A 15,391-nucleotide genomic window follows, 5' to 3' on the forward strand; every position below is an offset into this window, starting at 1 on the left:
ATAAAACCCGAAACGGAACTTCTGTAATGAAGGCATACAATTAAGTGGATTTATTTTGTGTGTATGTGTGTTTAAAATCTATTCTTGATTTGCACATCGACATTGCTTAAATAAGATCCTCGCCGTAACTGGAGAACTGAGGTCACACATTTATTGCTCTTAAAACATGTTTGCTTGTTTTATTTTGCGGCTATTACAGCTTTAAGTGTAATGTTAAATGTACTGAGATAGAGGAGTTCCTCATACTTTACCAACGTCTTGCCTGTGATAAAGGAAAATAGAACACTGTACTGTTCGGTACCGTGTAAGTTCTGTCCTGAACTAAATTCTGCGCTGCACAAACGAATAGAAAAGCTCGTAAATAGATCGAAGAGTAACAGAAAAGAAGTAAATATGAAAATGAATTCGTCACAATTGCACTATACTATCAAGGATTCTTTTGGGGTAAAAAAGAAAAGTTCCAACACAAACGAGCTATTGAAGAGAAAAATATACCAAACGCATCACTCCGGCATCAAACTGTACTATAAAAGTATGCTAAACTCTTATTAATGGTTTAAATAGATAAAATAAATGAAATATTCTGTATAGTACATTAATGATGCTCGGAAAGGTTACGAAAATCTACTTTCGAAATTCATCCGCGTTTAGCGACGAGTGTGTTTTGATCAACGACTGATTATTTCTTCCTAAAAAAAACATCTTTTTTCAGTTAACATACGTTTGTCGTTGTGTCACTACGATTGATTAATTACACACTAGTTTAATCGCTGCGAAATGGGAATCTTCTTTCGGCGGCGGCTCATCTGCGAACGTTCCCACAGCTCGTAGTAGCGTTCCTGTTTGAGCCATTCCTGGTACTTGTACCACCACTCCTCCCACTTGACATAGTCCTGCAGATCGAGATCGCGCAGGTATCCGCGACCCTTGTAGTATTCGTAGCGCACCCGCACATCGTCCCACGACGACAGACCGCTCGGTCCAGTAGTCATCAGCTCCTCCGGGAAGTGACCGGCCGGGGCAGGTGAATAGCTGCACAAAGCAGAAAATAGAGCAAAAATAAAACAATAATGATTAAAAACAAATAATGATCACAGATCAGCAATGTTTTGGTTAAGTTTGTTTCCATGTGCGCGGTCCGCGGTGCGTGTAATGCTTACGTGTAACGGGTCGGTGGTGCTTCGAGCTCCTCCTCGATCATCACTTTCAGATCACCGCCGGCCGAGTTCTTGGTGATGCGCATATTTTCCATGTTCGACCGGTCGACGCTCCACTGCGCCATCTTACCGAAGCGCTCCGAAAGTGTCATCCGAGTGGTGGCCGTAAAGCGGGGCAGCGAGCTTTCACTGCTGCTCGATTCTTCCGACCCGCTCGACGGCGAACGAGGTCGGGACCGGCGCTTTGGTTCACCTTCTATTTTAACCCGAGCGCGCAGCTTTTCGGCACTCTTGTCCTTATGGTGTTTCTTGTGGCCCGTGCCGGATGAGCTCGATGATGCTGCGGGATGTGCGGTTTGTGACGATGAGGACGCCGCACCGGATACGGCTGCATCGTGACCGTTCGCGCCCAGCACGTCCGAGGACGGTGGTGGTAGCCGTTGTTTCGATGGACGTACTTTCGATGGCCGTGCATCTTCTGGCACAGGGCCGGAACTGGACGATTTGGCTCCATGTTTGGAGCGTTTCGGTGGGGACAAAGCACGATCCGAGTCCGGTGTTTGCGGGCGCCGTGATCGCTGCTCTGGCAGCGGCTGTGGAATCGAGCGAGATGGACGATGCTCACGAGATGGCTGCGGACACAGCATGGCAAAAACATAAAATTAACGAACTGATAGACAAAAAGGTTTGCAACCGAAATACAATCTACCTTTTCCGGAACGCGATGACCCTTTGGCAGGGGTTCTGGCGGTGGCGGCAGATGCTTACGCCGTGGATCGACTGGCGGTGGACTCATCGGGCGCAGACGACTTTCGTGACTTCCCGCGAGACCTTCGCGGCGGAGGCCTTTCGAACCGTTGTTGTGCGGCGGCGAACGAACGCGCGGGCGCGGATTGGAAAACGACCGAGATCTGTGCAAGGAAGTTGCATGAGTATTGAATCATAGCAATAAGAACTAAAACTTCCGGCATTCGCATGAAATACGACGCACCGAGGTTTACCCCGCATTGAATACGGTAGGATAGTGAAATACGTTTAGTCCGACATTTGCAGAACTACACGATTGCTTTTGCCATCTCGCTCTCGGTCTACCATCACTTACCTAGAACGGCGACGTCGACGGCGATGATCGTCGACCGAACAGCCGGAACAGGAATCGTCGGAACAGCTGCTCATGGACGCCGATCGGCTCATCTACATTCGGTACAGGGGGAAACACAATTATATTATTTGCAAATGGAATAACCAGTACAACCTTAACCAGGACCAAATATGACAACCAAAATCATTGATTTCATACGGAGTATGCAACGATGTCGATAACAATTTCGTTAAATTTTAATGATCAAACCTGCAGCTGCGACACAGCAGCAAAAACCAAACATTACTAACCCTTGGCGGTGGCGAGGGAGGCCTTTTCGAGCGTGGTACCGGCGGAAGACGGCCACCCTTTGAGGGTGGAGGCCCCAGATGTGGTGACATGCGGCGGGGCGGCCTGCGCGGTGATTCCGGCCCCATACCGGGCGGTGGCGACGGTCGCCTGCGCATTTCACCAGGCGACAGGGGACGACGCATCATGCCGCCACCCATCGGTGATTTGCGGCGCATTCGCGGCGACGGCGACCGGGGTCGCCGCTTCAGCTCCGGCGGTGGCGGTTTCCGGCTGATCGGTGACGGCGAGGGCGAACGGCGCCGCATCGGAACCGGCGAATGCGGCGACATGTGCCGCTTGCGCATCGCTAGCATCGGTGACGGCGAACGTCGATGAGGCGGGCGCGGCGATCGAGGCGAACGGCTGCGTCGGCCGTTGCCATAGCGACCGCCGGCACCGCCCGGCCCACGGTCCGAGTCGGAGCTGCTCGGATCGTCCTCGATGTACAGCTTTTTGTAGCCCGTATGGCGCCAACGGTTCGGATCCTTTTCCTCCACCTCCAGCAGCTTTTTGTCCCAGGTTTCATTCGGAAAGGCGCGGGCCTTCTTCATCACCATATCAATCTCCTTCCGCTTGCCGGCTGGGTGGCTTGGATCTACGGAAATAGAACATAGATTGTTAGCATTCCACTTCCGCTTTTCAGGGTAGGTTAAGCAATTGTAACACTCACCAGTTATCTTCGCCCGGCTGGGATTTCGATCCATGCGAAGTTTGCTGCCACCACCGAGTGGGCCACCGCCTCCCGGACCACGCGGCGGTGGACTTAAGTCGCGCCGACGTAATGACATCGTTTCGCGGCTGCGGACACACAAGTACCGGTCCGTAAAAACAACACCACGGTAGCACACACGCGGTTGTGGAGCTTTTGCTTTTTTATGCTTTTTGTTTCTCTTCGGTCTGCCGGTATGCTAATCAAAGCAATCCACTCTTCTGCTGATACGCACGTTTTACGTTTACGCACTACACCGAGCCACCGAATCCATGCGATCCACAGATGCAGGACATTTAGGTGGAGCGGGCGTGGAGTGAGTGAGTGTGTGTGTGTTTATGTTATTGTGGGACGGTTTTTTCGTGCGAGTCTTAAGATGAAGGATGATGCGAGGCGATAAAACAAGAAAAGCAAGTAGAATTAGTACCACGTCTCGGACAATGTTGAGAGGAAATTACAGATCAGGCTAGCATGGCGGACGTTTCCAATTCATCCGCTTGCACACACAAAAAGGCATTCCGAACAGCGCCCAACATCGACTACATCTAGTGCTTCTGCGGGAAGGTGCAGGACAGTGAAAGCTCCTCTAGAATCGCGCAACCGGAAACCGTGCGAATCCGTCGCAAATGTTACGACGATACGAACAGCATGTCGCGGCATGTTTGCGTTTTGCATGACCCGATGCTAGCTTAATTCGCGAACCGAAGTGCCGAAAATAACGTAAGCAAAAGGAGATTTTCCGAACAGATCCCGGCGGCGGAGTGTTTTGTCTGCGAATACCGAGGCCAACAGACGAATTCATCGCACCCGAGCGCGGTTCAAGATAAGCGAACGACGACTTTTCGATAGCTGACGCGAACGGACGGACCGGCGGACGAACGGAAGGACGAACGAAAGGACGGGCGGTCAAACGAACGGACGGACGACGGTCACTAGAGGAGCTTTTCGAATCCTTTCCGTGCTTGCACACCGTACGGTCACCGGGCTTGTTGCAGTGCACTTCGATGCAACGGCACGATGCACCACTTTGCACGCACTCTGTACACCGGGTCAACAGTGTCAAGCAATCTTCTTCCGATTGGCTTTGACCTATTTCTGTACTACGCAGCAAGCTGCATCACTTTCCGGCAGCAGCACGCTTGCCTCAACCCGGCGCAAAGGCGAACCACCGGAGAAGGGTTAAACCGAGCAACCGAACCATATCGTCGACCGGAACGATGCGTCTTTCACTTCCGTACTCGGCTGGCGGATACATTTTGGCTTTTTCTTCCGCTAGCTACCGGATGCTATCACTACGCAACGCGGGTAAAATCGATCGAATGCATCGTTTGCATTACTTTTTCATCGCTTCACAAACACAAACAATAACCACACTCTTGCACCGACGGAAGCAAACAAAGCTGTGCCGTACAGAGACTTGCTTTATTACCTCTTTTTCTGCGCGCAGAACATTCGTGCAGCGTTCCGACGCACACGGCAACGTTAGAGCGCTGCTTTTCCCGACCAGAACGCGAATAGTTTGGCTCGTTTTTAGCAGTATTTTTCCGCAACAATTGCGTTAAACTTTCGCGATACCCGACGCCATCCGCTCTGTCGTTTGCTTTGACATCGAAAAGTACGCCATCTTTGTGCGACGATCCTGCTCCAGGCGTTATGGGCCGATTTTGACGTTTGGCAAGCGTTACGCGAGGTTTCGTTACATTGTGCCGGTAGTTTTCGTCGGTTTTGATGAGCGGCAGGAAAATGGTGCAAAAAATGCCCTTTTTTAGTGCATTTTAGTGATTAAACCAAAAGGAGAGGACTTTTTTGGATGCAGAACTTAAAATTTAAATTTATTTTCAAAAAACTGTTGAAAATGCAAACTTATCGATTGTCAAAAGTGGCTGTCACAATTTTGACAGCGGGCGAGTCGTTTTTTTTTTCTTCTTCCAATTCCCAGAAGAGCGACACCACGGGGGTAGCCATTTTGAAAAATTCCGTGCTTACGCTCGCTTGCCCCGAGCAGAACGAATCCCTTTTCGCTGCTTGGAATCCGTTTTCACGCGACCAACACTAACGGCTAGTGATTTGTTGTGCCAAGTGAAAACCTTCCACCGGATAGCACCGCTTTCGTGCGCCCGAGTGTACCGTGCTGTTAAATAATCTGCCCGAAAAGACGGCCATTGATGCCGTGAGGGTGATTCGACGACAAGTGTTCATGGCAGCTGCTGCTACGTCGTGGTAGAATCCGTGCGGTGGTTCCCTTTGGGTTACGTTTTGGTTTGTTGTGCGAAGTGTTGAAGAAAATCCATCACCGTGGCGTCGTCAATAGAAGCAACCAGCATGGAGACGGTCCGGGTCTTCAACCAGGAGGTGAGATTTCGGTCCAGTGTGTGTGTGTGTGTGTGGAGTGGAGGGGAAGCGAAGTGTGCTGTGGGTCGTGTCCACTTTGTGCCGTGCAAAGGGCCGAGGTGGGCAAGGTTCGCTGGTGCCAAAAATGCATTTGATCAGCGCTATGAACAAAAAACACTTCGAATATCATATTAAAGTGCGTGAAAATGGCAGTCTGCGACGGAAGACTGTTGTTGTCATTAGAAGGTCATTAACTCTGTTGATTGCAAGGGTGTAAATCCTTGCCTAATGTGCTGAAGTGCGTGATCGATATCCGCAGCCGGATTATAGTGTTTCCCTACCCGATTTGTAGTGTGCCAATGACCCTTTTTTGTTTGCTCCAAGCGTCAAACTACTCCCCTCCCCCTGCGTGATGACGATGGAGGTCAAAGGAGAGTTTGTTGTTTGGGGGCGTGGAGCCTGTGCAGTTGTTGAATGTTGCCCAAAATCAACCTATTAATCGAGTGTTTTCCATCCCTGCCCCAAATGTATGCCGTTACAGCTGTCCGGGCTCTATGAGTCGAAGCCGCCCATATCGAAGGCCAAAATGGCCTCGATTACCCGCAGTGCCATGAAGGCGATCAAGTTCTACAAGCATGTGGTGCAGAGTGTGGAAAAATTTATCCAGAAGTGCAAGTGCGAATACAAGATTCCCGGCCTGTACGTGATCGATTCGATTGTGCGGCAATCGCGTCATCAGTTCGGTCCGGAGAAGGATGTGTTCGCACCGCGGTTTGCACGCAACATGGAGTCCACGTTTGCGCATCTGTTTCGCTGCCCGCCCGAAGATAAGGTAAGTGTGGCTCAAGCGGTGTGGTTGTCATTTCGTAGCCTGCTGCGGATGCCGCATGGCAACCGACGCGCTCCAGGGTGAGCGTCAATGTAAGGGCCAGATCACGCCTGCATCACGCTTTTAACTACCTTTTTTTCATGTTCATGTAGAGCAAAATTATCCGGGTGCTAAATCTCTGGCAGAAGAACATGGTCTTTTTGCCCGAAGTCATCCAACCGCTGTTTGACCTCGCGAATCCGGATCACCCGATCCACCAGCAGTACAATGCACAGGTGCTGCAGGAGCAGGCGGCGGGGGCGAACGGGATGAACCCGGGCGGGCTGCCACACGACTCACCGGTAGGAGGTTCGATGGGTGGTGGAATGGATGATCACGGCGGTCAGCTGCAGATGGGCGAAACGGTAATGAGACAAAACAACCCATTCCATTGCCCCCAGCACCAGCGAAGTGTGTAGTTCAAAGCTTACGAGATATCTTCTTCTTCTATGCTTTTTTTTGGTGGCGGGCACATAATCATTCACAGAAGCAACTCGACCCGTCCACCATCCGGCAGCTGCAACAATTCCAGCAAATTCTGATGCGCCAAACGTCCGGCGATCAAGCCAACGCAGTGTCGAAGGATCAGGTGAAGTTTAACAAGAAGCTGCTGGACTTCGATTACGGCAGCGATGATGACGACGATAAGAACTCGCCATCGGTACCGTTACCGGCAAACGCCGGTATGCCCGATCTGTCGCAGGTGCCCGCCGGCAACATTGCGCAGATTTTGTCCGACCCGAACGTGCTGAAACAGCTGCAGAACCTGCAGAAGCTGAAGCAGCAGGAGGAGAAGCAAACGAAGCTGTCGGAAATGATGCTGAAGGAGGAGAAGTTCGAGAAGCATCTTGCCAGCGTCCTGATGAAGTTACCCTTCGCCAACGAGTGCGATCTTAGTCGGCAGCCACCGATTGATGTAAATGCCGGTAAGCATCGCCAGTTGCAAAAACAACAATCTGCAGAGCCACCGTCCAATACAATGTTGCTAATTATGGTTGTGTTGTTCTTTCTTTTTTGTGTGTTTTTGTCTCTCCCACTATCTCGGTTCGCTGCTGGATCTGCGCTGCACACTATCGATCTCTACCATCGATCTAGGTCACTCGAAGGATGTTGATACTGATAACGACGTCTCAATAACAGGAGTTGAGGTGATTATAACGATTATCATTAACAGACAGTAGATAGTAGCGTTCTCCGTTTCTGTTCTTCGTATGAGAATGCAAGCAATGCAGCAAAGGCATTTTGGATTTGTCCATCGAAACGCGTGGCCTATTTGTGGTGAATGCAATGATTGATCGCTTCAATCAAAATAATTATGCAATGTATTTTAGTATGTACCAATCTTGAATTTGTACAACAATTAAGATGTGTCTTCCATTCATTGTGGAATGCTGAAAGCATGGCGGCGGTTGATGAACATTGAAGATTAGATGATATTCATTTCGAAGCATTTTTACTTTTTAAGGAGTATTAAGATTTTATTTTGTTAATAACAAGGCACAAGCAGACCCAATTCAATGCCAATCCACATTTTCAATCAAAGATAAAATCAGTTTGTGATTATTTTTACTCAAAAAAAGAGATTTGAGCTTTTATAGTTGTTTTAAACTGTTTACCCAATGCTCACATTTTGTGAGATAGAGCATCTAAAAATTCCACTATTATTAAACTGATGTAAAAATTCGAGCGAATATGCATTTTACTAAGCCATACGTTGGCCAATTGTACGACTATGCACAAACCTAATTCATCTGCCATTAACGTATATCCAAGCAAGATAAAATGATCATAACAAATTTTATATGATGTAAAATTGCCGTCACGTAAGACGCTGTTAGATAATTGTAACTATATGTGGCATGCCAAAAAAAAAAAACACATTTATTCATCGACCAACGGAGGAAACGATCACAAAAAGGCGAGCGACAGCAACGAAAGGTAGGGTTAAAAAATGACTGCGGTGAGATTGGCGCCTTAAAACACACGGAACCCAAATCTGCTGGACACTTCCTTTGGCCGAAGGAAGAGTCCAGCGGTATCGTAAAGCGCAATGGGAAGAGTGTGTCAACGTTGGATGTACGGTAAGTTCCTTCCTATTCGAGTTGAATAGGATTGAAATATTGTACCCTTGTTCATCATTACTACCGGTATTCGATTGCTTCAACATAATGCCAACATGAAATCAGATGGGAACCGTTTTAAATGGAAAAGCCAAAAAGCCAAAAAGCCAAAAAGCCAATATAGTCTATACAGTCAATAAGAGACTAAGTCAACAAGTTAAAACATAGTCTCTGTTAGAGATCGAACACAACCTCGCGTCCAGACGATTGAGTAGAACGGACACACGATACTGCGCTGCGGAAATGCACGGGAGATGTACAAGTTTAAACGATATCTTTTCTTCCCATTTTTCTTTTTTCTTTTCTGTCTTTCTCTTTCTCTCTCTCTCTACGTTTTGTTGCATGGCTGTGTGAATGATGCGATCGTGACATGGCACACCGGGCAATCTATTGCAAATGGGCTGCAAATGCAACACAAACACTCTTTCTCCTCTCTCTCTCTATTTATCAAACCATCCAGATCCTGGGAGATCCCATACCGGTTGGTGGCAGCCGCGGCGGAGGCATCGGACTGGGAGGCAGTGGAACCGCTAGTGGAAGTGGCAACAACGATCGCTACAAATCATCGTCGTCCTCGTCGCGGCGTAAAAGCAGATCCCGATCACCGCGCGATCGCCGGGGCGGTGGAACCAGCGGACGGCGCGGTCGTTCGCATTCCCGTTCGCGGTCAGCTTCGCCAAGATCGTCCCGCAGGCGTTCGTCCCGCGATCGCGGTGGCACGTCGGCCAAGGATCGGGAACGGGAGAAGGAACATGAGCGGGAGCGCAAACGGAAGGGTTTGCCGGAGATGAAAAAAGAGCACCTGAGTGGTAAGGGCACTACTGGATGATTCAACGACCCTGCGTTGGAGGGGGTCACATCATCCTTAACCGTGCTTCGAAGTGTCGACATCTCATGTGTGTGTATAGCAGCAACAGCGCAGCGATGGTCGTGGAACTGTGGCTTCGCTGTGTGGCATTGCGCATAGTGGACCACTTCAAAGACCACCCTGAGTAAAGGAGATCCACGATCAGAAAGTCCGAAAAGTCCGAGTGTGTGCGATAGAATGATCATGGAGATGGTGACAGTATCTACAGCAGGACGCACAGTGGATGTCCTTAGGATGCTAAGGATGTGTGTCTAGTGTATGTGACGGAGGTGCAGTGTAGTTAACTGATAATAGTGTTACGGCAGCATTTCCGCGTGGCAGCTGTGTGTTTCGTTGTTCTGTTACATTCAATCGTTATTACTGGTTACGCAACGCGCGCGTGTGTGTGTGTGTGTTTGGTTATTGGCTTATGATTGCTAAATTTGGCTGGCTTTTCCATAGGGGTTGAAACTCTTTTGATACACCCATCTCGAAGGGAATCATTGATTTATTGTTACTACATGTGACCTTTTTGAGTTGACTCGACAACATACAATGTTGGTTATCGTTCTACCCCAAGTTTGGTGAATGTTTCCGACGTTGAATGATGGTTGGAAATTCAGTGTCGCCAGATCATTTTGATCCTGTTGAATATGTGCTGAAGTTTCACATGTTGATCATCTTATTTTTGATAGTAATTCAAAACACTTTTCTTCACTCATTGACTTTTTTTCATTTCAATGAGCACCAATGGGTGTAGGGATGAATGTATGCAAACTATCCAAACAGTTATGAAGCTTTTGTAAACAGTCATTTGGCAATATTACCGTTTCTTTCATCTAGAGAGTCAATTAGAGCAATGGTGATGTAATTATAACTTTTTCAAACGGGACATGCTTCAATATTTGGTATAATCATACACGCCAAGTGTTTGATAAGAAAATGTACAAGAATTGGCACAACGCGTTACATGTGTAACGTTTTCCATTTTTTTGGAAACGTTTCCTGTGCCTTTTGGGAGACTCAGACATTTTAATGCGATTAGGACAAAAAAACCACAAAAAGTTAACTTGGAATTGTGAGACTTAAAATTCAATATGAACGCCACATGTTTTTCTATCGGTTTACTAGAACTTTTTGCTGCATTATCCATCGCTGCTGTTGCTGCTCTACATACGATGCTCAGACATTACATAAAGTTTTTATCGACCTGATCGAGATTTTATATAAAAATTCTCCTTTTCTTACTTTCTACCATAAAACAGTTTGCAGCACGACACTGTGGGTCGGGCATCTCTCGAAGCTGGTTCAGCAGGAGGAGCTATCGGACACGTTCGGCAAGTATGGTGACATCGTGAGCATCGATATGATACCGCCCAGGGGCTGTGCGTTTATCGTCATGAACCGGAGGCAGGATGCGTTCAAGTGCATGCAAAGCCTCAAGAACCATAAGATGCACGGGCGCACCATCACGATCTCTTGGGCCGCCGGCAAAGGCGTCAAGAGCAAGGAATGGAAGGACTACTGGGATCTGGATCTGGGCGTAAGCTACATTCCCTGGTCCAAGTTAAGCCCCAGCACGGATCTGGAAACGCTCGAAGATGGTGGCATGTTCGACGAGGATACAATTCCCCAGTGGATGAAGGAGAAATCGACCGCAGGCGGAACGGCTGCAGCCGGACCATCGGCAGCAGCAGCAGCAGCAGCTGCCGCCGCAGCCATGGGCCTTGGTTTGGCACCGGGCATGGGTTTGAAGAAACTGGACGGTTCGGACCTGTCGACGGCAGCGGCGGCAGCTGCAGCTGCTGCGGCCGCCGGAATGCTAAATCCGTCTCTGTTCCCACTGAGTGCGGTCGACACAAGTCAGCCACCGCCAACCGCTATGATGGGAATGGGAATGCCACCCTTCCCGATGGGCCCAGTGGCAAGGTACGGTGATCGTTCGAGTTTTATGTCAGTACGCGTGGAATGGGATGTATTTATGAAATGTTTCGTTTATGCCATTTTCAGACTGCCAATTCCGATGGGTATCCCGATGGGACCGAACATGGTGCCTGGCTTGGGAATCAATGTGCCCCCTCCAGGGATGATGATGCCAGGCAATCCTCCGCCGCTGCCGATGGGCGGTTTCGGTGTGCTGCCTCCGCCGCCGCCTTCGTCCAGTTCATCTGCTGCTCCGGGTATGATGGGTAATGGTGGTGGTGCGGCAAATCTGATGAGTTCTAGCTCCAATATGAGTAAATCGTCCGCAGATGATATGGACATCGAGATGGAGGACGAACACACTTCCAACCCTGCCCCGATGGTTGGCGGTGGCCAGGGTGCCGGTGCATTCTTTAATCAGCCACCGCCACCGTTGATGCCGCCGACCGCAAACCTTGGCCCCCAACCGGGACCACCGGGTAATGTTGCTGGTTTCTTTGGCGGTTCGGCGGCAGGGCCAAACATGCCGGGTTCCGGACCAAATATGCCCGATAACGGGGGCATGCTGGATGGAGGCAGCGATGACGCCGACGGCGAAGCGAACATGGCAGGTGGTCGTGGTGCGAGAGATGGCTTTCTGCACGGCAGCGACGAGGCGCGAGATAATCTTCGGGGTCGGGGCGGTAGTGACCGTAACAGGGACCGTGATCAGCGAGGCGGTGGCTTCGAAAGAGGTGCCGGCGGTGATGGTGGTGGTCGACGCGATCGAGGTGATCGGGGCAGCCGGTGGGGTGGCGGTGGAAATGATCGCGGAGGAGGAAATAATTTCCGCGGCACCGGTGGCGGCAACAACCAGCAGGACGACCGGCCTCTGTCGGAGCGGCTACGGGAGCTGGCTGGCGTTTTGGAATTCAATAATCAACAGCAACGGGCCGGGGGCGTTGGTGTCGGCGGCGGTCGTCTCTTTGCGCGAGTGGGCAATGATGGAGACGGTAAGTAGAGTTGCAAGATGAAGAACACTCTCGTACAGTATTTTCATTGTGATTCCCTTGTTTCCGCGTAGATTTTGGCAACCGGGACGCAGACTTTACGCGACGCGGCGGAAACTTCCAGCAGAATAGGTTCAACAACAATGCGGCTGGTGGAAACGGTGACCTCGCCGGGCGCAACCAGGGTCGCAATGGACCGTTCGGCAACCAGCAGCAGGGTGGACGCGGCGGAATGTTTGGCAACCGGCTCGGAAGAAATAACAACCAGCAGCAACAGCGTGGTGGTCAGTTTTTCAATGAAGACCGGCAACAGCAGCAGGGTGGCTTCTTCGATCGCAACGAAGATAGCAATGGTTACGACTCTGGTGGTAACAACAATGGCCCCAACAATCGTCGCAACTGGAACGATCGCGCGGGCGGTCGGGGCAACAACGGAGGCAACAACCGCGACGAAGGTAACCGTGGACGGGGAAGGCAACAGAATTGGCGCAGTGGCGATGAAAGTGCGGGTGAAGGTGGTGGCTCTGGAGGAGGCCAGCGGTTCAATAATGCCCGCGGAGGAGGCAACAATAACCGTGGCAATGGTGGAGGCAATCGCCCCGGTGCTGCGGCCCGATGGGACGATGACAACGAGTCGTGGGACGATGCTAACAATAGGCCGACCACCGGACGGCAAACACAGTTCGGAGCAAGCAACCGCCAGCGTAGAAACTCGGGCGGAAATGACGAGCAAGAGAACGATCAGCAGGAGCAACGCCGAGAAGGACAATCGGAAAATGACGACATGGCGATTTGCGATGACCAGTCCAGACACAGTGAAAACGATACCGCCAGAGATATGCACAATGTCCCGCTGAACAGACAAGATGATGACGGCGATGCCATGGGCGATCGACGATTCCAGCGCAATCATCATCGCCGAAACGATGATGCAGATGACGAAAGGCCACAGCCCATCCTGTACTCCCCCGAACCGGAAGAGGAGCCGGACGAAATGGGTGGCAATGACCAGTATGCTCGGGAGGATAATACAAACTACCACCAAGGGGACGATAATGGTGGCCAAGATCATCCTAACCGTGGAGTGGAAGCCACCAATGAGCTGATGAATCAATGTCAGCCACAGGAAGATAGCTCGCAATTCGGCGGAGCATCGGCGGACGATCGGTTCGAAGAGCAGCGAGAACAGGAGCAAGCAGCTCCTTCGTCTGCCATGGAACAAGGTGTACGGGATGAGGATAATGACTACTCCCATCCGGAAAAGCAACAGGATCTGCCCGAGGACGATCGCAATGAGACTGCAGCAGCATCTTCATCTTCCCCGACGATGCCCACCCCCTGCCAGGAACAAAACAATGAGCCTAGTGTTCAATCGAATGACACCGCCGAAGAGGAACCAGCTTCTGGCGAACCTGCTGCATGTTGAAAAGGCAGCAGTTACATCCTAAAACATGTGTAAAGGGCGTCGATATATATATATTTAGTGTTGCATACAGTTAGTGCAAAATTGCAAAAGGAAGAAAGAAGAAAAAACAAGATTATAATGATACTATACGACAGTGGGGGAGTGCATCTTTGAAAATGCACACCAATGGGAGGGATAGTTAAGCCAAACAAATTATTTTAAACTTAAGCAAAGAGCTAAGCAATCCAACTTAGAGCATGATGCTTTCAGATGTGGCCGGGAAACGTGAAAATTGTAGTTTTTATGTGTTGTATCTGTGTGACCAAAATTGTATGAGAATGGTCTTAATTCCCTTGTGACCTCATAGAATCGTTAACTTTCCCAGTCCAATTGCGCCGTTTTACGATTGTTTCTTTTTTAAAAACCTCCTTTTGCATACCCCGCCATCACGCCTATGTGGGTATTTTATGTATCTCTTTATCGTACCCCGATTGATTTGCTCCTACTCAGGCTCAGCAGAACGATGCTTAGCAAAAACTGTGAAGCTCTCTGCAATAGTCAACCGTGCGACAATGGTCGCTACGTAGAATGTTCTTCAATTGAAAACAACCTTCAACTCAATTAGATTCCTTTTTTTTAATCCCTTTTTAGTTGTAAATGAATGTTTTCCTCTAGTTTATTCGTGCTTGTACGCTCTTTAGAATCTTTTTTAAACATTCTACTTTGATTTAGCAGACTGCAAACGGATAGACAATTACAGCAGTAGAACAAACAACCGCTCTACAATAGCATTCATATATACGTTCGTAACTGGTCAGTTGGTTTACTCGTAGTATCGTCGCTCATCGCTGGTTAAGACATCGCGACCGTATCGCGAGTATACTTACCTGGAAAGGGGAAGGATAGAGCAGCATATAAATTAGGTAGTAGTAGAAATAGATTGTGTCCTAGGTTATTTATGTAGCTAAAATTGGGTTAAAATCAAATACTTGTAATATTGAACGACGATGCAAATTATTCAACATTTTAAGATATATATAATACCAGACGTGGACCTGCATCTGTGCAAGCTTTTAAACGCGTCAACAACTATATTCTCTCAAACAGAATGTACATCATGCAGTGGTGCGGCAAAGAAAAGCAATGTTGTAGCCAATGGCGCAATGTGTCCAGTTTGTTTTAAGTAATGCTGTTCGGTTGCCCTACCGGTCAGCTGGGATGGTGGACAGATTACGAAAAAGGTCTCTTAATTATTAGGAGCTTAACTACACTCAAAAGTCGATGATCCGATGAACATATTTGTACTCATACTAGTGTGTAACAATAAAGCAATGCATACATTATTCGTCCTTTGAATCGAAATGGTGGTTCTTTGTTTGGTTGTTTAATTTACAGCGCACTGTAATGTGTCTATGGAACAACGATCGTATAAGAACTATCACTTTATTGTCCATGGAAAACTTAATTGGAGTTTTTCTTATACAATTTCATTATTATTTTACCTGTTTGTTGACCTTTAAATCGTACCGAAGAAAAAATGCACAAAATGATGTAAATTACATCGTATAAAACGTTTTTAACACACTTTATTCCGTTGAGATAAATATTTT

General features: G+C 48.9%; 2 protein-coding genes across 4 annotated transcripts; one reads left to right on the plus strand and one right to left on the minus strand.

Annotated features, from left to right (window-relative positions):
- Nucleotides 1-19: 19 nt before the first annotated feature.
- LOC120949635 (serine/arginine repetitive matrix protein 1) lies at nt 20-4,942 on the minus strand. The gene is made up of 7 exons (XM_040367055.2): nt 4,728-4,942; nt 3,260-3,668; nt 2,550-3,184; nt 2,260-2,351; nt 1,867-2,068; nt 1,161-1,789; nt 20-1,032 (listed from the first exon to the last, which is right to left on the minus strand). The coding sequence occupies exons 2-7, from the start codon at nt 3,375-3,377 to the stop codon at nt 759-761; spliced, it is 1,950 nt and encodes a 649-aa protein (XP_040222989.2). The 5' UTR covers nt 3,378-3,668; nt 4,728-4,942; the 3' UTR covers nt 20-758.
- A 287-nt stretch (nt 4,943-5,229) lies between these two features.
- LOC120948090 (SR-related and CTD-associated factor 4) lies at nt 5,230-15,137 on the plus strand. Of its 3 annotated transcripts, none has more exons than XM_040364072.2 (10): nt 5,230-5,650; nt 6,171-6,461; nt 6,611-6,862; nt 6,985-7,423; nt 7,593-7,645; nt 9,078-9,426; nt 10,730-11,393; nt 11,475-11,653; nt 11,717-12,379; nt 12,451-15,137. In XM_040364072.2, the coding sequence occupies exons 1-10, from the start codon at nt 5,621-5,623 to the stop codon at nt 13,800-13,802; spliced, it is 4,272 nt and encodes a 1,423-aa protein (XP_040220006.2). In that variant the 5' UTR covers nt 5,230-5,620; the 3' UTR covers nt 13,803-15,137. The 3 variants fall into 3 exon arrangements, with proteins under 3 accessions (XP_040220006.2, XP_040220005.2, XP_040220007.2); XM_040364073.2 differs by having other exon boundaries at nt 5,231-5,650; nt 11,475-11,644; XM_040364071.2 differs by having other exon boundaries at nt 11,475-12,379.
- The last annotated feature ends 254 nt before the right edge of the window (nt 15,138-15,391 follow it).

Source organism: Anopheles coluzzii, chromosome 2 (genome assembly GCF_943734685.1).
Source record: "Anopheles coluzzii chromosome 2, AcolN3, whole genome shotgun sequence".
Taxonomy (NCBI): domain Eukaryota; kingdom Metazoa; phylum Arthropoda; class Insecta; order Diptera; family Culicidae; genus Anopheles; species Anopheles coluzzii.